The sequence below is a fragment of the Lycorma delicatula genome, chromosome 2, assembly GCF_047948215.1.
Source record: "Lycorma delicatula isolate Av1 chromosome 2, ASM4794821v1, whole genome shotgun sequence".
NCBI classification, from domain to species: domain Eukaryota; kingdom Metazoa; phylum Arthropoda; class Insecta; order Hemiptera; family Fulgoridae; genus Lycorma; species Lycorma delicatula.
In genome coordinates, this window is record NC_134456.1 from 185,847,281 (window position 1) to 185,871,357 (window position 24,077).

General features: G+C 28.2%; 1 protein-coding gene across 1 annotated transcript in view; it reads left to right on the forward strand.

The window, feature by feature from the left end:
- Wdr59 (WD repeat domain 59) overlaps positions 1 to 24,077 on the forward strand; it is a 153,299-nt gene that overhangs the window by 108,418 nt on the left and 20,804 nt on the right. Inside the window, exon 17 of the mRNA XM_075356849.1 lies at positions 2,685 to 2,814. Within this exon, the coding sequence (XP_075212964.1) occupies positions 2,685 to 2,814 (130 nt within the window). The remainder of the gene's footprint in view (positions 1 to 2,684; positions 2,815 to 24,077) is intronic.

A 24,077-nucleotide genomic window follows, 5' to 3' on the forward strand; every position in this document is an offset into this window, starting at 1 on the left:
ATATTTGGTGAAATTAATTTTATGTATCATTTTTATCTTTTGATTCATGGTTATTCATGAATCATGAACATCATGTTTATTCCCATAATGATATTTTTGTTGTTTGCTCAATCAATCATGTACTCCAGCGTACATGATTGATGTAAGATTTTACAAATTCCTCTAAAAGTCTAAACACTCTATTCAATTTAATCAGTTTATGATAGAATTTATCACATTTGTTTTCAGTTGAAATAACTTTCAGTATGTGTTGTAGCTTGAAAGTGAGCTGTATAATTAGATATTAGTGTAATATCAGAATAGTAGACTCAGATGAAAAAAATTATAATTAGGGGCTTTATTAGTCATTTCATGACCAATTTAAACCTGTATTATTATTATTTAAAATGTTATAATATTTATAACCATATTGTTGTATTATATTTGTTTTATTTGTATTGTTTTTAAGACTTGAGTTTTTTTTTATATTCCTACTTTTGAACTTTTCATCTCATGTTTTCAGCTTCACTTTAATTAAATCATTTTTGTAAAGCTTTATTTTAGTCAAATATTCATATTGTATATTTCCTGTTAATAAAAATGATTAAACATACCATATATTTTGTCTTTTGTAAATTAAAATTAAAAAAGCACTCCAATCTCACTATACATCTTCGTAAAGCACCTTGCCATTAATTTAAACTTATAATGCATTCCTCCTCGAATTAACAGTTGGCTGGCACTGAACTACTTGAGATCATTTACCATTATCTTCGACACTATAATACAAAATGTCTTAAGAAAAATATGTTACATTGCAAAGTTAGTAAAATTAGAAAATTATTTTTATTAACAAGCCTTTAGAAATTAATTAAATAAGAATTGCAAAGAGCTATAGAAACAAATAAAAAAAGAGCTATATCCCTTGAAACTTGTAATTTTAGGCACACTTAAAATCTGGCAGGTATTTTTATGTTAGGGATTAACTGTTATATGAAGTGATCTTTTTAATCATCCCTACATGGATGAAAAGTAAAAATAATTGCAGAATAACCCTCACTAACTCACTCAACACCACTGCTACCATATCCTATATAAATAACTGAAATTTGACATAATTATTGCCAAGCAGCTTACCTAGGAAAAATAAGACTTAAATTAGATAGAGATTGAAAGAGATAAAGAGACCAGAAGAACTGAAAACTTGAAACATGGTAGACGTGTTAATTTAAACATTACCAAGTAAAGTACTGATGAGGAGCTTTTTTTTTCTTTAAGGAACAAATAAAATTGGTTTGAAAAGAAGATAAAAATAATCTAAATATTTAAATGGAAAGGCATCACCAAATTATTTATGACTTACCGTACCTGTTTCATAATAGCTACATAGAAGAGATTTGGCATACTTATTCAAAAGGAGTCTTTTGAATTATGATCAATAATTATTTTGATTAACAAATGCTAAGGAACTAAATTTAGAAAATGGCCTGCCGAAACAGAAATACATGAAGGAAACCCAGTATAGATTGTCCTCTAAGATAGTTGTAACAGCTAATAAGGGATATTTTACTTTCTCATCAGTGTGAATGAAAGGAATCATACTTATCTATGGGAACTATCAAATAATAAATTAAATTTTTTTTTAGCTTTTGATAATTCCAATATTCTATGAACCACTTGCTGTCAGGATATTCCCTAGAACCACCTCTAAACAGATTAAATTGGATTTAGAGTGGATTTTGTACATACCAATTATTTTGGAATCAAATCTTGTTAAAAGTGAGAGTTTGGCTTTGAAGTAATTCCTACAATGTCTGAAAGGTTTGGACTTCCCTTTTTACTATTCTAAAGGACTGTTTGTTATTCTTTGTCAAATATTAAAAAATTCTTATTGAAGTAATCTATAAGTTAATAATTTTGTTTTTGGAGGACCATAAAATTTGTTATGGGTTGAAAGCATAAATATCAATTTTTCTATAGTTATATGTGTCCAAATTGAGGTAAAGCATGCTAAGTTTTTAAATTTACATACAGGCTTCCATTCTGATAACTTGCAGCTGAATCATGAAGTAAAGGAAAGTCCAGAAATTTTACAGCTCACATAGTCAAATTCAAAGAGGTGTTTTTCAAATAGGGAGATTAGCTTAAAGATCGGAAATCTATATAAACAATTAAAATAAATGAGCCGTAAGCATATAGAATATCAAAACTACAATAACAAAGAACATACTAATTTGGTTTTATAATTTTATTAGTTTGATTTTATACTCATTTCACAATTGATAACTTGCCTTATATTGACTTTAAGGTGTCCTGATCATAAAGAGCAGATGCATAATAGAAGAAATCATAGAAACATAAATGAATGAGTAGGTGATGTAAAAAATGAAACAAGAATATTTACTTATTCTTCTTATGAAATTATTCAGAGCATGTTTCAAAACAAGGGTGAAAGAGAATAAACATGGATCACTTAATTTCCTATTGATATTTTTAATACATTAAATAAAAATAAAATTTTATTTCAGATGTTAGTCATGAAATTATTTGCTTCCTACCATTAAGAAGATGAAACATCCCACTGCATAATTTCTTTAATTTACTTATTAGATAGAAAATAATATCAAATAATTATGGATTAGGTATTAAAATACATTTGGATTGAACCTGAATTTGTTTATAGGGTGGTTTATTTATTTGTGCAGGATCTCACATTATGCCCAACATTCAGATATACAGATGGCAGCTATGCTGTGCTGTGCATTTGGAACCAGAACTGAGTCGCATGAGAATCATAAAATTAAAAATAACATTAGTAAATCTGTTCATGCCACTGTGAGTACTAATTAATGATTTTTTTTTTTATTGTTGTCTGTATTTTTATTTTACGTTATAGTTTATGTCTTTGTTATCTATTGTTGTAGATGTTATAGTTATGTTTTTGTTATCTATTGTTGAGAAGTAAAAGTCATTGTAATTAATGATTTTGAAATTTAATTTTGTAATAAAAAACTTGGCATTCTGTACATATTAATAATGTAACATTTCTTCCCTGGGTTATGTTATAAATATTTGATAAAAATCTAGTTTATTTATGTATTCTATAAATCAAAGTATTCTATAAATATTAATTTGTTAAACTATACTCCATATTCGGGTCTTATATAGTTAATTCTTAAATAAGACTGTTGTAAATTACTATAAGCTGTAAGTTAGAATAAGTCATTTATTAAACATTATTAGCAGAATTTTAGTATTTTGAATTATTAAACTTATTACTGTTTTAAATAAGAATTATTTAATATTTAACTACTTGAATTCTGAATGAATTTATAAAATTGTTAATTTTTTTCTTCCATAGTGAATTTTGTGGTTACCTGATTAATTATAGTCCTAATGAAAAAAAGTTTTTTTATCAGTATTATTTTTTATTATTATATATTTAGTATTTATTTTTCTAAAGTGATAGCATACTATTAAGTTTTTCAATTTAATAACATTTCAACTCTGTAATTATAGATTTCTACGTACAATTTTTAACTTTCAATGACATTTTTTATGAATAATTATATAAATTTTACTCTTAAAACCTCCAGATGATTTGTTGACTAAACATTATTACTTAAATATATTTGTATATACAGGTGTTTTTTCAGTTATAGAAATAATTTTGGGATATGTTTTGCTATGAAAATAAACAGAAAACCACTTAAGTTCACAGGCACTTTATTTTTGAGTTACGACTGGCAAAAAGTCTGAATTATTTCTTATCTGACAGTAAAAAGATACTGTATGGAAATACTTGGAATTATAGGATAAAATTTGGTATTTCATTTGTCTTCTTGTCCTGAAAGATTAAGAAAAAAGTGTGTTTCATAACTTATCGGCAGCAGTCTAAGGAAATTGTTATAAACTCAGAATTTAGATTATTTTCTCTTAGGTTAGAATTAATTTTGTCAATTGGAAACAGAAAAGTTCATGAAATTTGACTTTTATTTAAAACAAAATGACCAGAATATGGCTAAAATGTGTAATAATTTTAATTTTTGTTTGATATTGCAAAAAGAGTTATAGAAACAAAATTAACTGTGCAAAAATATAAAAACTTTTTGTACAAGAAATATACAAAACATAAATTAAATGAGAAAACTAAAAGCGGTATAACCTTTTTTATTTAATAATAAAATATATTTTTGTTTATAAAAGAATTAAATTATTATGATCGTAATTTGATGAAATCATTAAAAATAATGAATAGATTCTACACCTAATCGTCAAGTTTAAACTCACTCACCATTGTGACTCACTGAATAAGTGTGTATGAAAAATACACCAATACAAAGTCAACATCTGTTGTCGACCTAAAATTGAGCATAACTGAGGAACAACTCAACCAGTCTTCAAAAAATTTTCACATACACAATTTCAGATGCAGTACTACAGCATATGTAAATTTCAGTGAAATTGATCAAGTAGTTTTGAAGAGTTTTGAACCACAAAATTTTATACATCAATGCTATTTTTAGAATCATCATATCTCAAAATAATATACTTTTCTTCAAAAAATTGATAAAAAAGAATGAAAATTAAACAACAAAGATTTGTTGAACTTTCGTTAGTAAAAAAACCTTTGTTACAATTTTATCACCCAGTTGTGATTATAATGGTATAAAATTTAAATTATATGAAATTCACGTAATATTATGAACTTCACAGTAATATTTTTAAATGAATAAACTTTTAACATAAAACAAGTAAAAACAAGTACATTGTTAAGTGGCTGATTTGTCTTTTATTAATACTGTCTTGGTTGTTATTTAGAACAGTGAATGATCTAATATTATTGTATATAATTTTATTTTATTTTGTTGATTATACTAAATGAAGCCTTGGAGTTGGGAATGTGGTGTATTAAATTTATATAGTGTGAATATTTATTTTTTATTATTTTATTTATATTTTTAATTCAGTATAATTTATTACCTAGAAAGGGTTGGTATAGTTTGTTATTCTGAATTATTTTCAGATTACTTTTGTTATATACTTACTAAGAAGTATTCAGATTCTATCAGATTTTTTCACAAGGTAATATAATTTTGTACATAAAATAAATATGAATAATTTAAAATAAATCATTAACTGTAAAACAAATTTTATACATGACATTCTACAGTAGCATGTAAATTAATCTGAACACAAGAAATTTTTTGTTTATTTCTACGTTGTGGCTATACTGCTTAATCACACCCATTCTTTAAGTTGTCTCCGTATAATGTGAAGTTATTGGTCTTTGGTTATTTGGCAATTTCCACATTATATGATTTATGAAAGTTCATTTTTTATTTTTACTACAAGATCATATTTTTTGTTCTGTGTGTCTAGAATATATAATAATGGACATAGCTCCAAGAGAATGTTTGAAAATAGTTTCTCTTTCTGAGCATATCAGAATGAGACAACAAATATTTTATAGTGTGTTATTGTTCAACATCACAGTAAACACTATTTTAAAACAATTGAAAGAAACTGGTTCTTTTTCACCTCAAAGGAAAGGCAAATGTGGCTATAAAAGAAAAACTCCAACACAGGGTCGGTTATTAATGAGAAAAAGTAAACTTCATCCAAAATTATCTTCTGAAGACTTAAATCAAAAATTAGCAGCCAGCGGAAGAGATTTACTCATGACAAATGTTAAACGCTGACTTCTTGTAGCTGGATGGAAAGCTCTTCAGCTAACTAAAAATCAGATTTTAGCATCAGCAATGTGCAAAAAAGACTCTTGTGGGCCAAAGCATGTGCTAACTACCAAAGAAATTCTGAAAAAATGTTATGTTTTAAACGAGTCACATAAAAATGTTCTGGGGTAAAGGATTCTGTGCATTAGAAAATTCATCACCGACTCATATCCAAAAACCAAAACATCTCCAGAAAAGAATGTTGAGGATTGTTTTACATTTGAAGTCCCCAGATGGTACTTTGATAAGTGATGGATATATCAAGATTCTGAAGGAAAAGGTAGTGATACAACTTCAAAAGAAATTACTATAATAAAGCAATGTTTCAACAAGATTTAGCACTATGCCATACTGCCAAAAAAGTGGAAAAATTTTCAAAAAACAAAATATTAATGTGCTCCTGTGGCCAGGCAACTTTCCAGACTTAAAATCGTTAGGCAATAATCAAAAAACAACACTCAAAGATGAATTGCACCACAAAATTGACCTCATTAAAGCAGTAATATGGATGTAGTTTCATGATGAAGAAATCAAAAAATGTATTGTACTCTTGTTGAATTGATGCCAAGTCAGGCATCATAGGTGAAGTGATAACGAGTAGTGATAAAGTATAAAGAATTCAGTAATTAATATGTCCTCTTGGACATATTGATTGCTAGATATTCACAGTTTGTGGTATGAATTTTTTCTAAATAAAGTTACTTTTTATTAAATAACATTGTGTTTGGATTAATTTGCACGCTACTGTAAGTTTGGTTATATTTTTAATTTACAGTTGAGTAGGCATATATTAGTTAAAAAACACTTTTCATGATTTCAGAATTGTAAATATCTGTGAAATATAATTATTATATAAAAAATGAACAATTCTAAGGGATATTGAAATTACTATAAACAGTTCTTCTCTAGAAGTTTTATAATGATGTTATATTCAGATTGTACTTGCTTTGGAGTAATTTTCTCTTATTTCTTTTGTTTCTCATTCTCTTGTTATTATTTTCTCAATGATATTTACTTATATGTATATATATATATATTTATTTTTTTTTTCTTTTGTATGTACATAAAATGCTTAAATAATAATAATTTTTATGTTGTTTTATTAAGTATTTGAGTAACATATAAGTTTGTATTATCTATATCATTTGATCTTAGGAAGATTTTCCTTTATTGCTTCATTATCATTTGCAAATTTATTGTAACTATTTTTTAATAATAAAAAAGGCATTTTGGTTTATTGTATATTGTTAGAATTTTTTGTATTGTGATATACATAGAAAAAGATATGTTTTCTGTTGCATTATTTAGTGTGGCTTTAAAATATCAGTAAAAGATTTTTTTTATGTTAACCACACATAGTGATGAAAGTTATGATAAAGTGATCCATTGATATTTTTTAATTTTTGTTCGTGAAAAAAGTTTTTTATCTTTTTAAATTTTCATATACCAACTAGTATTTGGTGACACCACCTCCCTATTGAAGAAAAGGAATATTTTTATAAATTTAGAATTGTATGGATTAATAGGAGTATTGTATTTATTTTTATAAGTTAAACTTAACAATATTAATTCCAAGAATAGATTTTTGCAGGGTCCCACACCTTCAGCTGGTATTTAATTCCATAATTATATTAAAATAATTATGATTTGTGAATTTTGAATTTGCTGAAAATTCCAGTACTGGACAGTAGAATCTGCATATTCATCCATAGTAAATTTAAAATTCATAAATTAGTAACATTTTCAACAGATTCAAAATTCACAAATTGTAAAAATAATTTATTTTAATGTAATTATAGAATTAAATACCAACTGTAGATGCGGGATCCCACAAAAATCAATTCCTGGAATTAATATGGTACGTTTAACTTTTCTATTTACTGTGTTTTGGTAGTTAAAATTTCTTTTTATATATTCATATATATACTTTGATTTTGAACATTCTGTGATGTAATAATATTATTGGATTGATTTCCAAAAATTTTATTTTATGGAGAATGATATGTATCAGTGAATTAAGCTAAGTAAGTAAAACATCATCTTTCTCTTTATCAAAATGTCTTTTGATGACGACTAATCATGTTTATTAGTTACAAATACATAAAAATATATACCATCTCTCAAAATGGTATAGTTTGATCAAGATCAAAGTCTTCACTAAATCTCTGAAAATTGATTAAAAATTTATACTTTTATAATTTGTTTAATATAACTGCATACAGATACTGTTTATACAATACTTTTTACCAACTAAAGTAGAAACAACTAGAAGATATTATTTTACTTCAGAATGCAGAATGCTCCATTTTTTTTTCATCTTTTATGAATGCATAGAATCATTTTAGTCCATCCATTATTCGAGTCTCTTCGGAAGGACTGTTCAGGCCTGTGGTTCTCACCATACTTTTTCATACTTAACGATCTCTGTGCCTTTTTGGTGTTGAAAATGTTTGTGTTGTGAGTTTCTTTCTTGTGAATATGAAGTGAGAGTTTTTGTCCTTGATTTTTTTTGTTTAATCTTATCTTGTCTTCTGGCAATGTTTTATCTTAACGTATGTGGTGTCTTCTGGTGTATGGCCAATTTCCTTCAAATCCTCTTATAGCTCTGATCCATCTGTGTCCTGTCTTGGTGTTTTTGAGTCAAGATTGTACTGTACCAACATTTTTAGAAGTCTTGAATCTTGCATTCTCATATGTCCAAAGAATCCTAGTTTCCTCTTACGCATGATATCAGTGATGGGTTCTAGCTCTTTGTTCGGCATGATCCATCTCTGCCCTCTGGGGACTTTTTGTTAATGCAGGTTCTTCCAATTCATCTTTTGATTTTCTGGAGTCTCAATCTTTCATTGTTCGTTCAGGTGGAAGAATGTTTCTGCTGCTTCTGATTTTATGATGTTGTGTCTTAATTTTGTATTTATGGAAAGACATTTTGTACTGTAGGTGAACCAGGTTGATTTTTGTGCTTTAGTTAGTTTGTTTCGATATAGGTTCTTTTCATTTAAGTTGTTTGTTATTATTTCTCTGAGGTGTTTAAATTGGTTTACTGTTTTGATTTCATTAATGTTTACTTCTTTTAGTTGTATTAATTTTTCAGGCATAATTTTTGTCTTTTTGAATGATATTTTGAGGCCAATTTTATTTCCAATGTTTTGAAGTTCTTTGAAAACAAATATCTTTATTTTAGATTCGTCATCGATGTCATTTGCTAACTTTGCCAAGTTATCAGCAAAACTAAGGCAGTTAGTTTTGAATTTCTGAACTATTTTTATTTCAAGAGGACATTTTTTGAGCCGTTCTCTCATTACCATTTTGTCGAGGTATCTTCCTTCTCTGCCTAGTTCAGCATTGAAGTCTCCAATTATTTGTTTGATGTGATTTTTGGGGATGTTATTTATAATCTGGTTGAGTAAATCCCTGCTCTTCTCTGTTTCTTTTTGATCTTTTAGAAATTTGTTTTTATTATTAGTGGGGGTGTGGGCGATTATTATGATGTAGATTTTATTAGATGCTTATGAAGTTTATTATTTGAGGCTGACCAAAACCCCGGTTCCAAACTGTGGGACATTTTTCATCACTCTCTTCCCAGGTATACCTTTGTAGAGCCTATATCCTTAAGATTCCACGGCATCCTGGTGTGTATTTCTCATTTCCTACAGTCACATGGTGAGAATTTTGTGTTTGTCCATTAGGTCAGTTATTATTTTTAGTTTACCAGTCTGCATGAGTGAGTTTACATTGTGTAGAAAAGTAGGTGGTTTGCTTCACTTTTGTATTCTTGTTCATGTATATGGCGTTAGTACATTCCAATGCTTCCAATTGTATGTTTTCTTCTAAGTGGCAGCCCACCATATCAAGAGTGCTGTATTCTCTGAATTCTGGTGTTGCTTGGTTAGAACCAAGCAACACCAGATACACTAGATGTGATGTGGGGTATGACTAGATGACAGATGAAGTGGTGAAGTTTGTTTAGATTCAGTTCACCAGATAAATTTCTCCTATTTGTTCCGGATATATCCAGGCCCACCTCATGGAGGCTCAATCCAACTTTTGTTAAAGTTGTTATTTTGGAGAAAAGTTAAAAACCCAATCCCTTACAAGTCCAAACATTATGCCCGAACGTTCCATTATTTTAAAGCAACAAAATTTCTATCATTACAATTGATCCTCTCTACTAGCTCTTATTAACATACTACTATGTAATTATAAACTAACTCAAACTATTTTTAGTTATTTTTATATTAAAAAAAGACTTACAAGAAGGTAATTAAGCTGCATGCTAACATCATCGATGAAAAATATGAAGCTGAGTTACAGGAAACAAAATTACTTTTTCAGGAAAATTGGTGTACAGATTTTTATATGAAACCTTAAAATTAACTATATATATATATATAGTATGACTATATGTATATAGCATATTTATATGTACATAGTATAAATGTACTATATCTCAGAGAAGGATGCTATTAGTATTTGGAGGTGATGTTTCATGACTGCAAGGATTAAATTTATGTCCATCCTGATGGTTTTATTTTTCTGTATATTAAGAAAATTGACAAATTTTAACAGGTTTTTTAATATTTTATTTAGATTTAATTTTTAGAAATGAATTATAAAATATTGAACATTCAATAATACCTCGCTTAACTTCAGTTATTACGTTCTTCAATACCCCAAACAATTAAGCATTAAATTGTTCAAAAAATTATTTAAATTTTTTTTACTGATTTATTGTAAAGTATAATTTTTGCCAATTAGTTTGATGAAATATTTAATTTTTACAAATATTTGGGTATTATTAAATCTTATTTTGTTTTTTTTTTTTTACAGCAAAGTTTTAGTATCATAAAATTTAAGGTTCTTTTCAGAATGCTGATGTTCGTAACAGATTAGTAACATCTTGGTCTTTCATCCAGAGATCCTGGGTTTGAATCCTGCTCAGGCATGGCATATTTCATGCGCTATAAAATTTCTATTTCATATTCCCATGCACAAGTTTCAAGCTTATATGGGGAATTAATCATCAAATAAATAAATCTATAAGAAAAATAGCTATGATAAGCCTTACGTATTTGTACATGTGCTACACCTAACTAGCAATGGGTGCTATGTGAAAATTAAATCATTTATAAAAATCCTCAATTGATTTATTAATCCTCTTAGTGATTGTTGTAATATTAACTTGTTATTGTATTAAGAAGCCTCTTTGACAAAGGTGATTTTTTTTTTCTACAATGTATAAAAATTCCATATAGGTCCTAAAAATACATTCAAAAGGTTAATACTCTGTATAATAATAAATATATTCCTTTGCTATACATATTCCTTTGCTGTATACAGTAAACATACTTCTACTGTTTACAGTAGGCATATATATGTATGGTCAACCAAACGTCAAATGTGTAGTACTCAGTTCACCAATGAAAATTCATTCAATGCATTATTGAATTATGTACAAAATTTTTTAACTTATTTTGTGTATTGTAAGACCCCATTCCTATTTAGAAACATTGATTTTATTTTAAGATTTGAATGTTTGAAACCACAAAAGATAGTTGCCATCATGATATAATATCCTGTCCAATTATTCCCTGTAAGACAGATTGTAGTTTTAAGGGATTTCAATTCTAGTTTCAGTTGTGAGAAATAATACTTCAATCTCTCTCAAAATTGACAAATCATTTTTTATAATTATAGTCATCCCATAAAATAATAAATGAGGATGAAGTGGTCTCCTGTTTCCTTCTTCACTGAATCAAAGCTCTGTCAGTGCCAAGCTACCAAAATACAGTTCTTGACCTCAGAATTGGCACCTTTGTTTTCTTCATCACCACAAGGTTTGACTGTGTAGTGAACACCATTACTGTCAAACAAGGCTGTTGTGATTGTATCTCAGTATTTACACAAGCCACATTCCTAAGAATGACTGGAACAAATAATGTCAAATAAATAATTAATCCTCTTTCTGTTAAAGAATAATTCATTTTATATAGTGCCTCTACTCAAGAGGAAAACAATAAAAATATAAAAAATAATAATTAAATCAACATGTTGTTTTAAGAAAAAATTAGTTTTGAAATTTAGCTTAATTCAAGTGAATCAAACATAGTTTAACTTCTACAGAACTGAATTAAAATGAAATAAAAATAAACTCCATTGAATTAAATGTGAAATTCAAGTTTTTTTTATGTATTGCCTCCATTTCTATTTAGGAATCTTGAGTTGGTTGAAATACAAAGATGGTTGTGATAAACATAACCTGAATCATTGTAGTTTTATAAGAATTTCAATCTGCTTTTAAGCAACCTTGTGATATTCTACACTATCAGCATGTAAAAAATTCTGTCAAAAGTATAAAATCCTTTTCAAAAGTTTAGCTTTGAAAATGCTAAAACTATTACTATTATCTTAACATTCAAGAGTAGCTGTTTTCATATTAATCCTAATTTGGTTAGCCTTTAACAAGTTGGCTTTTTTTATTGAGAAAAATGAAATTTTTTCTTTTGATACATTATTTTTTAAATCTTTCTCATATTTGTTTTTCTAAGAAATTTACTTTGAGAAGTTAGCAACTCAAATGTAATGAATTTCTTTTTTTAAATATTTTTTTTATTTATAATTTTTTAATGCCATTCATAGGAGTGGGCCATTTTACCTACTAAATCACTGGAAAGCATGAATTGAAATTGCACCCAGAAATTGCTTAACTACAGTAATGTAAAGGAATCAGTTTATTAAACATGGCTTTGGCCACTAGAATTTTATCATTCATTCCTTGTTTAATCCTACTCTGTAAATGCATTTTACTTTTTGTAGAACCATCAGTTTGTAAGGGATATGATGTTTACTGCATTAACCAAAACAATTTTTTGTTTCATCAGTCCTATATCTGGATTGCATTATTTATCGTCTAAGTCATTTTTTAATAAAAATAATTTATTTTTCTTATTTTCTTGAATTAACCCATTTGCACAATATAGTTTTTCTTAGATTGAAAAAAAATTTGTGTGAAAGAAAAAGATTGGTGAAAGAGGAATGCGTAGACAACTTCTTATATATATATTGGGTATCTCATTTATTTATGTTTATGAATCTTGTTATTTAAAAGTAAAACTTTGCAAGATTTTATCGTGAGCCATTAAAAAATAATTTTATAAGGACAGCAAATAGCTTGTTACAAAACTGAATTAAATGCTCCATTGAATTCCTTGCAAAATTCTATCCTTATTTGATGTATCACACAACCCCTTAACTGTTCAGGAATTTTGAGTTCATTTTAAGATTTCAATGGTTGAAACAGAGGTGGTTGTTTCCCTGATACACATGTTTCTATCTTGTCCAGTATGTAAGTGCTTAAGTCAGTCTATGTTCATACCTAGCTCTCTGATAATTTCAGTTTTTTTATCTCCCTACTATCCATTTTCAGTCAAAATATGCCATCTAAAGATAAAAGTTGGCAATTAAATGCTATAAACAGGAATTGCAAACTGGCGAAAGAAGAGTGGATTAAAGAAAAGTGGAAAGAGAAATGAACATTGGTAAAATGGACGAAGCAGGAGCGATATAAAATGCCGAATAGCACAAGCGAAACGAGCCTTCAGTAAGAAATATAATTTGTTTACAAATATTTAATTTGTTTAGTATATGTTTGGAGTGTCGCTTTATATGGAAGTGAAACTTGGACAATCGGAGTATCTGAGAAGAAAAGATTAGAAGCTTTTGAAATGTGGTGCTATAGGAGAATGTTAAAAATCAGATGGGTGGATAAAGTGACAAATGAAGTGGTATTGCGGAAAATAGATGAAGAAAAAAGCATTTGGAAAAATATAGTTAAAAGAAGAGACAGACTTATAGGCCACATACTAAGGCATCCTGGAATAGTCGCTTTAATATTGGAAGGACAGGTAGAAGGAAAAAATTGTGTAGGCAAGCCACGTTTGGAATATGTAAAACAAATTGTTAGGGATGTAGACGGTATACTGAAATGAAACGACTGACACTAGATAGGGAATCTTGGAGAGCTGCATCAAACTAGTCAAATGACTGAAGACAAAAAAAAAAAGATAAAAGGCAAATAGATTCTCAATGTAAATTTTCTAGACTAATTTTGTTATGTTTAGAAGCTATGGTGATTAGAAACGATTAATTTAGACATAAAGGTATGAAGCTTATCTAAAGTTTTGTACCTTAGCTTAAGAATGTATATAAAGTTGATCGTTAACAGAACCACGGATAGTAGCTACTTAAATGTAACTTTATTCATTGAAACAATGAAGTGAGTTATTACTATATGTAAACTGAGTTATTAACTAAACTGTAAAGTGAGTTATTACATTATCTCTAAATCATTTTATATAAATACTTAAGAAATTGTATGAAATACACAAGGGGCTTCAATAATTAAACTTATAAACACAATTGAGTGTATTTCATATTTTAAGTAAACTGAAGTCTCGGAATATCTTTTGTTCACTGACTGCACAAATATTGACCCATTTTGTTGTTCCTTAATACTTGTGTTGTTTTCTTTATTTTTTATATTTTCAATTATATTCATATCTTTACTGCAGAGTTTTGTTGAAGAAGTAATGTTGTAGTTAGACAACTTTGTAAAAATTGTTGAGTGCACTAGTGTTATATGAAACAATACCTTGCTTCTCCTTCCTTCAACTATCATATTTCTCCAATTGCAGGTGGACAAAATTATTGTTAACTGAATGCAATTTCTAACTACTTAGGCATTAGCATACACGTAACAAATATACTGATTTTTAGAATGTTTTTTAGAATGTTATTGTTTCACTGTTAAAAACCCACTTAATATTGTCGGCCGGTTTACTGAAATCAACATTTGCATTATGTAATCTAAATGTGCATCCATTCTTGTATCTACGACAGATTATTTGTGATTTTTCTGTTGCAAGTGACTGCCCATTTTATCATTCCTACACATTTAGCTACAAATATACAGATTGGATCATCCCTTGCAATAGGAACATTTAAGTAATGATACAAATACAAATATGGATACATTTAAAAAAAAAAAAAATTATACTGCCCATAATGCCAAGCATGGCATTGTTTTTAAATCAGCAAAACTTTAAAGTTGCTATTAAGTTTATTTTTATAAATGATAATTAAATATGCCGTAGTATATGTGATAACGTAAAAATAAAATAAAATTCTTATTACGTAAACAATGATTACTATTACAATGTGGGGATCCTTGTGTTACCATTGCAGCTAGACATCATAATTTTAAAACTGCTCATTAATCTAATTAAAAAATAGTTCTTAAATTACAGATGTATTTAGTTTGCACATTACCACTTTCTTATAAAGATGAAAATAAGGTTCTAGTTATAATAAATCTATTATGACATGCTGTTTATTTTTCACAACTATTATCACGGCATGTTAATAGAATGTGAAACAAAATAATAAACAATTAAAAATTATGAGGTCTGTTCAGGAAATAACTGAACATTGTTAATTACGTGCCTACGGAGACATTTAGTGACATGTGTTTGGCAGCATTGTATTCTGCATAACCTCCTCTGTAATCACATGTTCTTGGATTGTTGATATCTCATTTAGTTTTCAGGTTATTGTTGTTTGAGAGCAGTGTGTTTAAATATTAGCAGTGATTTTTGTAATGTGCAGTTTTCAGGAGCAACAATACATCATAAACTTTTTCATGAAATGGGAAAATGTTTTAGGAAATGATTCAATTTTTAAAACAAGCTTATGGAGATGATGTTCTGGGTCGTACACAATGTTATGAATGGTTTTCTTGATTTAAAAGTGATCTTCAGTCAATTGAAGATGACCCTCAACCAGAAAGGCCTTTGACTTCAAGTGATGACACCCTTGTTCATTAAATCAACAGTCTGGTGCATGCAAATCATTGATTGACTGTCGGAGAACTTGCAGAAGAGGTTAGCATCTCAATTGGATCATGTCATGATATTTTCACCAAAAAATTGAACGTGCACGGTTGCAGCAAAATTTGTTTTTTGTTTGATGACCGAACAGTAGAACGAACATTTTTTTTTTGTCTTCAGTCATTTGACTGGTTTCTTGGCTCTCCAAGATTCCCTATCTAGTGCCAGTCGTTTCACTTCAGTATACCCTCTACATCCTACATCCCTAACAATTTGTTTTACATATTCCAAACGTGGCCTGCCTACACAATTTTTTCCTTCTACCTGTCCTTCCAATATTAAAGCGACTATTCCAGGATGCCTTAGTATGTGGCCTATAAGTCTGTCTCTTCTTTTAACTATGTTTTTCCAAATGCTTCTTTCTTCATCTATTTGCCGCAATACCTCTTCATTTGTCACTTTATCCACCCATCTGATTTTTATCATTCTCCTATAGCACCACATTTCAAAAGTTTCTAATATTTTCTTCTTAGATACTCCGATTGTCCAAGCTTCACTTCCATATAAAGCGACACTCCAAACATATACTTTCAAAAATCTTTTCCTGACATCTAAATTAATTTTTAAACAAATTATATTTCTTACTGAAGGCTCGTTTCGCTTGTGCTATTCGGCATTTTATATCGCTCCTGCTTCGTCCATCTTTAGTAATTCTACTTCCCAAATAACAAAATTCTTCTACCTCCATAATCTTTTCTCCTCCTATTTTCACATTCAGTGGTCCATCTTTGTTATTTCTACTACATTTCATTACTTTTGTTTTGTTCTTGTTTATTTTCATGCGATAGTTCTTGCGTAGGACTTCATCTATGCCGTTCATTGTTTCTTCTAAATCCTTTTTACTCTCGGCTAGAATTACTATATCATCAGCAAATCGTAGCATCTTTATCTTTTCACCTTGTACTGTTACTCCGAATCTAAATTGTTCTTTAACATCATTAACTGCTAGTTCCATGTAAAGATTAAAAAGTAACGGAGATAGGGAACATCCTTGTTGGACTCCCTTTCTTATTACGGCTTCTTTCTTATGTTCTTCAATTATTACGGTTGCTGTTTGGTTCCTGTACATGTTAGCAATTGTTCTTCTATCTCTGCATTTGAACCCTAATTTTTTAAAAATGCTGAACATTTTATTCCAGTCTACGTTATCGAATGCCTTTTCTAGGTCTATAAACGCCAAGTATGTTGGTTTGTTTTTCTTTAATCTTCCTTCTACTATTAATCTGAGGCCTAAAATTGCTTCCCTTGTCCCTATACTTTTCCTGAAACCAAATTGGTCTTCTCCTAACACTTCAGAAAGAACATAAAGTGGACATTGTTAGCAACTTTTGAACATACCAATGGTGATCAAACATTCATACAAAGGATCATAACAGGAGACTAATGCTGGGTTGGCAAAGGATCTCCACACCTGAAGAAAGCACGTCAGTCTTGATCTGTGTCAAAGTGATGCTGTCTGTTTTTTTTTTCGATTTTAATGGAATTGTGAATTTTGAATTCTTGCCTCAGGTGAAACAGTGAACCATGCAAACTATCAAGGCATTTTATTGTTGTAAAATGCCTTGATGTCACAAGACAACTCATGGTTCCTTCACCACCACAACACGTCCACACAGTCAACTTTGTCAATTTGTCAGTTTTGTGGCAAAAATCTGATGACTGTCCCCCCTACTAGCCAGACCTGGCTCCTTGTGTTTTTTTCTTATTTCCAAAATTAAATTCAGTGATGAAAGGATGCTGTTTTGAGACTATTAAGTAAATGTCATTAATAGTGTCAAATATAAATCAAATCGTCATATATAAAGCAAATAATCAATAGTCTTTCATTAATAGAAAGCAAGTTCATCACGGTCCTTTCAAATGAAACTATCCAGGACTGCTTCGTGAAATGGAAACACCATTGGGAAAAGTTTGTGAGTAGGGTAGGGGAGTACTTTGAAGGGGACAGGAATTAATAATCTGTAAAATTAATAATAAAGATTAAGAAAGTAAAGTTCGTTTATTTTTCTGAACAAACCTTTTATTTATTCAACTGATATATTTTGAGTTTTTTTTTTATCGAAAATTAAGTACCAGTTGAAATGCTTTTAATGTTTTATTCTGACTAAAAAAGTGATATGTAACTAATTATAGAGAAATGTTACAACTTTTATTTCTGTAAGTTAGCTAAAATTTAAATCATTCAAAAAAACTTTTTATTAATTTTATTTCAACAATATTTAATTCAGTTGTTTGTTTTTTTTACTACTTGCACTACAGATCCCACATTCCATACTGCCCTCTATTGATAACACAGAAGCAAGGTAGTGTTGTTATAAAAAAGTAATGTAATGTTGCTAGATTAAGGTTTATAGTAGGAGGTAAAAGTAATCATCAACCAAAATTTGTTTGGTAAGAGTGTTTGTTAACCAGCTGATCTGAATATTTTCTTTCAATAAAATGTTAATTCATTCTCTCTCGCCTTCCTTCTTGCTGGTGATATAATCTGTGTATGAAATGAACTTTGGGTGGCAGATTACATTCTTCTCCGAATTTAGTGCAAGCTCAGTCTATAGATTTATAAATTTTTAAGTAAGTAGTATTATTGATTTAGAAATGTTACAGAAGTAACAGCCTGATTCTGTTGTTTGACAACCCTCACCCACACAATTCCACAGATACTGCAAGTAGAAATGAAATAGCCTTGAAATACTTTAATATCATGTATGTATTCCATATTTATCACAGTTTTCATTTCTTTATTTGTTCTACTTATTCATTGCAAATGTCAGAAGATTTCTCTCTTCATTTCTCCTATATTTTATTCTCCACCATTACAAGTAACATGTTTTTACAACCTAAAAGTTACATTGTTTTCAGATATTTTTGAGTTGCTAGCTTGTATTTATTGATTTAGCTAATATATGAAAAACGTCAGGTTGGATTATGTTATTTTATTTTTAAAGTTGAGAAATGTGTGTTAATTCAGTAAGTTTTATTTCATCACTTTTTCATTAGATGTTTTCTTTGAATACAATTAACCAAATAGTTTTATACTTATCAAATAAATAATGGCAATTAGAAATAGACTGTTTTGATTTTTTATAATTTGTAATTAATTGTATTATCTGTAATTAATAAAAAATAATTAAATTTCTTAGTAGTAGTAATAACAATTTACTATATGCACTAGCAATAAATTGAAAATTTTATTGATATGAAATCTTATTTTTATAAATTTGTTTCAACATCAAAACTTTCCCATACATGCGTAATGTTTAATGGGTTTTTTTTATTTTAACATTGATATTATTATTTTCCAGTATTGTGTTAAATGGTTGAAAATAGAATTATGAAATATTGAATTGCATTGAAAGCAGACAGTATTTAAGAAAAATTAAAATACCAGTTATTAATTTTTAAAACTTATAAAAATTCAAAATATATTTTAGTAGTTCTTTTTTTTTTGTAGTTTGAAGGTGATTAACATTAATCTTCATGTACAATTATTGTGATGCATTTTAACGCTGTAACTAATGAATCGCACAGAATTGCCGGTTGCTTAAAGATAGAATATAAACAATATATTTAAAGGTTAAACTGTCGTTTATTCAATTTGACACATTTATTTAAAAGACTTTGGAGGCTGCACCATATAACTTTCTTTTGTAATAATTTTATACATCGTTTAATTATAAAGAGAATTAGATTGATAAATTTGGGATCCTAATAAGAGAACCGAAACATATTATCACTGATGAATCATAAAAGACAAAAAAGAACAGTGTTCATTAAATAATCTGTTGACTGAATAATAATAATAATAATAATAAGTTATAGGATCACAAGACTCCTTTCAAAATAAAGAAGTGATCTTTAGGTAATTTAATGTCTGTACAAACTGCCTGCCAAAAACCGGGCATTATTTTTTTAAAATGTTCATTGGTATAATGAAATAATACTTGATAAAAAACACTTATATAAAATAAATTTTGGATGAATAAGTTCTTTTAATAATACATCTTTTGAATAAATAGAATCTTGAATTGAATAAATATATAGGATAAGTAAACCTTTGAAATAAAGTATCTTAAATAAGTAGATACTGTTCAGTAAGTAATTATCATAACGGATCATGCAAGCTTGATAAGGTTTTTTCCTTGATTCAATATTTCTCATATTTTCACAGATTAAAATAGAAGTTAAAATTCAATCAACATTAAATGTAGTTTTAGCAAAGCTAAATTTTTGAAAATGTATAATTAAAATTACCCTTGAATTGTGTTGACAGTTTTCAAAAAGATTCATATATGGAAATTTTTTCTATAATTTTTTTTATCGGTAATAGCCAAATACAGATTATGAAAACAAAGTAATATTGAAATAGCAAAGTATCCCACGGATGACTGAAAGAGCTAATCCTTGTGCAGTAAGGAATAACCATGCTATCAATGATTTGAGTTTTTAATTAATAAATAAATGTCCCTTGTATAAATGCATATACTGATGATAATGATGGAATACTGTAATATTGAATGTTCTAGTAATGAATTCATTGCTTTTTTTCATTATTGATTGGTATTTGTTTGTTTTTTTATTATTTTTAGCGAATGACATCAGGGAGGTGGTGGCTAAAGGTAAAGTATGATTGATGTCGGTTGAACCCAAATTATTCATTTTCTCATTCATTCATTCATTCAGTGTTCTTGCTGCATGATATTACAGCTAATTTGCACTTAATTTTTGTAGTATAAAATTCATTCTATCATTGTATTATCTTTAGTGTTAAGAGTCATTAGCAAGTGTAAAAGGGATGTTATGGCTTTGAGGAGACAACATGTGAGATGGTCTACAAGTCAATAGCAAACTGGTAGACATCTGTTTGATGCTTTTTAAATGGCATAAAATTGCTATTTTCAACTCCTTTCATTTCTTTTTGTTTATTGCCTATTAATATTTATAATGAAATGTTTTAAGTCATTCGATATCTTTAAAGAGAATTCTATTCTGTTTCTGTTTTAATATGATGATTATCTTGTATGATGTTTATAATCTTTTTTTCTAAACTAATGTATCTACTGGTTTTAACTAGTATGATCATAAGCTACCGAAATGCTGATAGAATGCACTACAACTGGAACCAGTATTATTTAACTTTAATGATTTGCAGGCATGGTTTATTAAATTTGGCTTCTGCTGATTATATTTTATCCTTTTCTTAAACTCGTCTAATTCTGGAAGGCACCTCCCAGCAACATTTAAGGGATTTAATAGTTATTAACCTATCCAATACCCGATTAAATGGTTCAGCAAGTTATTAAAAATGGCAGCAGAAGAATAATCAGGCCCTTTCTCCGAAACCAAAGTATAAAGTATTGTATTTAGTTACATAAAAACAGTTCTGTTGTCTGGTTTGGTAAAGTTAGATATTGTTATTTTTAAAGAACAAGGGTCAGGGTCTCATTAACTTTTTAGTATGTTATCTTGAATTCATTTATATAATTATTGTGTCCCATTAACCTGATAAATAGAAAACATTTTAATATAATCACTATTTCACTCTGATAACAGAGCTTTTCGTTCTGAATACAGAATTTACAAATTAATATTATATTAATATATTACGAATATTAATATAATATGCATTTACAAATAAAATATTAATATATATTTATATAATTATTTTGTTCCATTAACCAGATAATAGAAAATATTGTGATATGATTACTATTGCAGTTTGATAAAGCTTTTTGTTCTGAATACAGAATTTACAAATATTAATATATGTAATTATATACAAAGGATAAAATTACAGTGAAAATACCTATTTAGATTACTGTAACCCATATTTTTAATTAGAATGTTCCATACTCACTTATAGGCCATGTTGTACAGTTTTAGTACTCAAGTGGTAACATAATAATTATTACTTTTACAGTTGTTACTGCCTCTATGTTAGTTACTAACCAGCGGTATGTGTGATTTTTGTTTAACATATTATTATTTCTATATTCAATATAAACAAATTTATGATGTTAGCAATTACAGTTTTAAAAAATCAAAATTTCCTTAATCTGACAGTTTGAAATAGAAGTTGTAGTCAGTTCTGTAGCAAGCTTTTTATACTTAGCCCATTATCTTAGCCCAGTTTGTGTAAATGAATTCTGTTACTATTTATTTATTTATATATTTCCTCATTATCATTATATTAAGTTTCTTTGTTAGAAATATCTTCTTTTTTTATGAAATAGAAATGTGAAATTCTTTTATTTTGAGATAATGTGTAGTTGAAATAATTTACTGTTTAAATAATTTCTTTTTTGAATAGAAAGGGTTTACTGTTTTATTGCTCATATCTTCTTTATATCAGTCAAGTTTTTATTTTTTATACCTAGAAAGTTGCTGTGCAGTTCATTTAAGAATCTATCACACTGCCTAGCATTTATAAGTATATTCAAACATGAATATAGGTTAAAGCTAATGTATATTCATGTGAATTTAAAAAATAATTTTATTATAACTAGTTTTAAAACTTACTTAGATTAATCAACAACACTTATTACAATTTTAACTAAATTTATATCTTATTATGTTAACAATACGTGAGGGTAGTAGTCATAACCCTTATATAAGATTGCTTCACATTTATGAGTGAGAATTTCTAATAAAAGTGACCTTTAAAGCATAAAAATTTATGATTTGAGTATAAAAACAAACTAAATAGTTAAGTAGAAATTGATTATAGTAACCAAAGCAAAAAATTGGAAAAATAAATTAGAACAGATTATTACAACTGAGTGAGTGAATTTTCTATTTTGAATCATTTAATTATTTTCTACATATTTTTACTCTCATTGATCGAAGATCCTTTAACTGTTAACTGCCCCTTTTTCTTTAATAATTTTTTATACCCAAACCAGAAATATTCTACTCACTCCTGAAGTAAGTATTCTTCCTTCTTATATCGAGTGATCCATTTAACTTGAGACACATCTATATCCCAGAAACTACACATTTTAGGGGAAATACTCTCTTTCAAGGGAGAAATACGTTAACAACCTATGTTGTCCTTGATAAGGTCAAAGGTCACTTCAAGGGCAACTTAATTTTTTTAAATTGTAACATTTTTTTATTGCAGAATCAAATTCTTTGCAAAAAAAAAATAAAAATTTCATTTCAGATTTTTTTTCTAAAATTGATAGTTTTTTTACTTATTCATCTTCAAAAATGCTGTTGGCATATAAATTGGTGTTTTTAGTTTCAAAGGTTACGTTAAATTTTAAATAAAGCTGACGTTAAATTTTAAATAAAAGAGAATTAAATTTTAAATAAAAACAATCAATTAAAGGATTAATCTAAATAAAATCTATTTACGTTTGAATTAATTTTTTTAATCATATAATACATAACAGTATGGTTCATAGCCTACATATGTTGCACATTTTGTTCAGTTAAAATATTAAAATTTTGTTTGATGCTTTTTATTTCAAATAATTACAAAAACTTATTCTACATAAATTACATCAACAAAAGCCTTATATACATTTTTCGATATGGTTTAAGAATGACCTATGAATATATAATTGAGTTTCTCTCTTGATATCTGTACAGATGTTTGTTATACACTCTTTCATGTTTTCAAGGGTAGTTTGTACTAGATAAACCTTTTCTTTATGGTAATCCCATAAAAAAAAAAAAAGTCTACTGGAGTAATGTTAGGGGAACTAGCAGATCATTGAACTGGATCAGCTCGACCAATCCAACGATTATTTATTCTCAGTCCAAAATTACTCTGGTGGTAACTGAATATTGTGCTGACAGCCATCATGATGAAACCATATCATTCTCTTCTCCAAGGGTAGTTCATCAAGCCATAAAGGCACCTGATTTTCTAGAAAATTGCATATTTCTCTGCATTGAAAAAATGCAGTTTGATTAATGTACAGCCTATGATTCCGCACCAAAAATTGACAGTCCACAGATGTTGATGATGTACTACTTCCCTTAGCTACCATGGATTTTGCACTGCTCAGTAATGCATATTATGTCTGTTTACTGCTCCATGATTAGTAAAACCTAATTTGTCAGAAAATAGGACATTAAAAAAAATTTTTGATCTACTTGTACTTTTTCTCAAGTGCCCATCGACAAAATGCTACTCTTAATTCAAAGTTGTTGCCATGCAATTCCTGGTGCAGTGAAATGTGATACGATGGAATTTCAGGCATTTTAATATTCTCAGAACACTGGTTTTTAATATACTGTAGTCATGCGAAATTCTTCCTTGAACTAACATGATGATCTATATTGACCACCGCAGCCACCACCTATTTCATTGTTTTCTGCTATCACGGTATTTTGATGGTTCCTATTTTTGTCCCCCCACACTTCCAGCATCACTAAACTGTTTCACAATTCTATATACAGAAGCATAACTTGA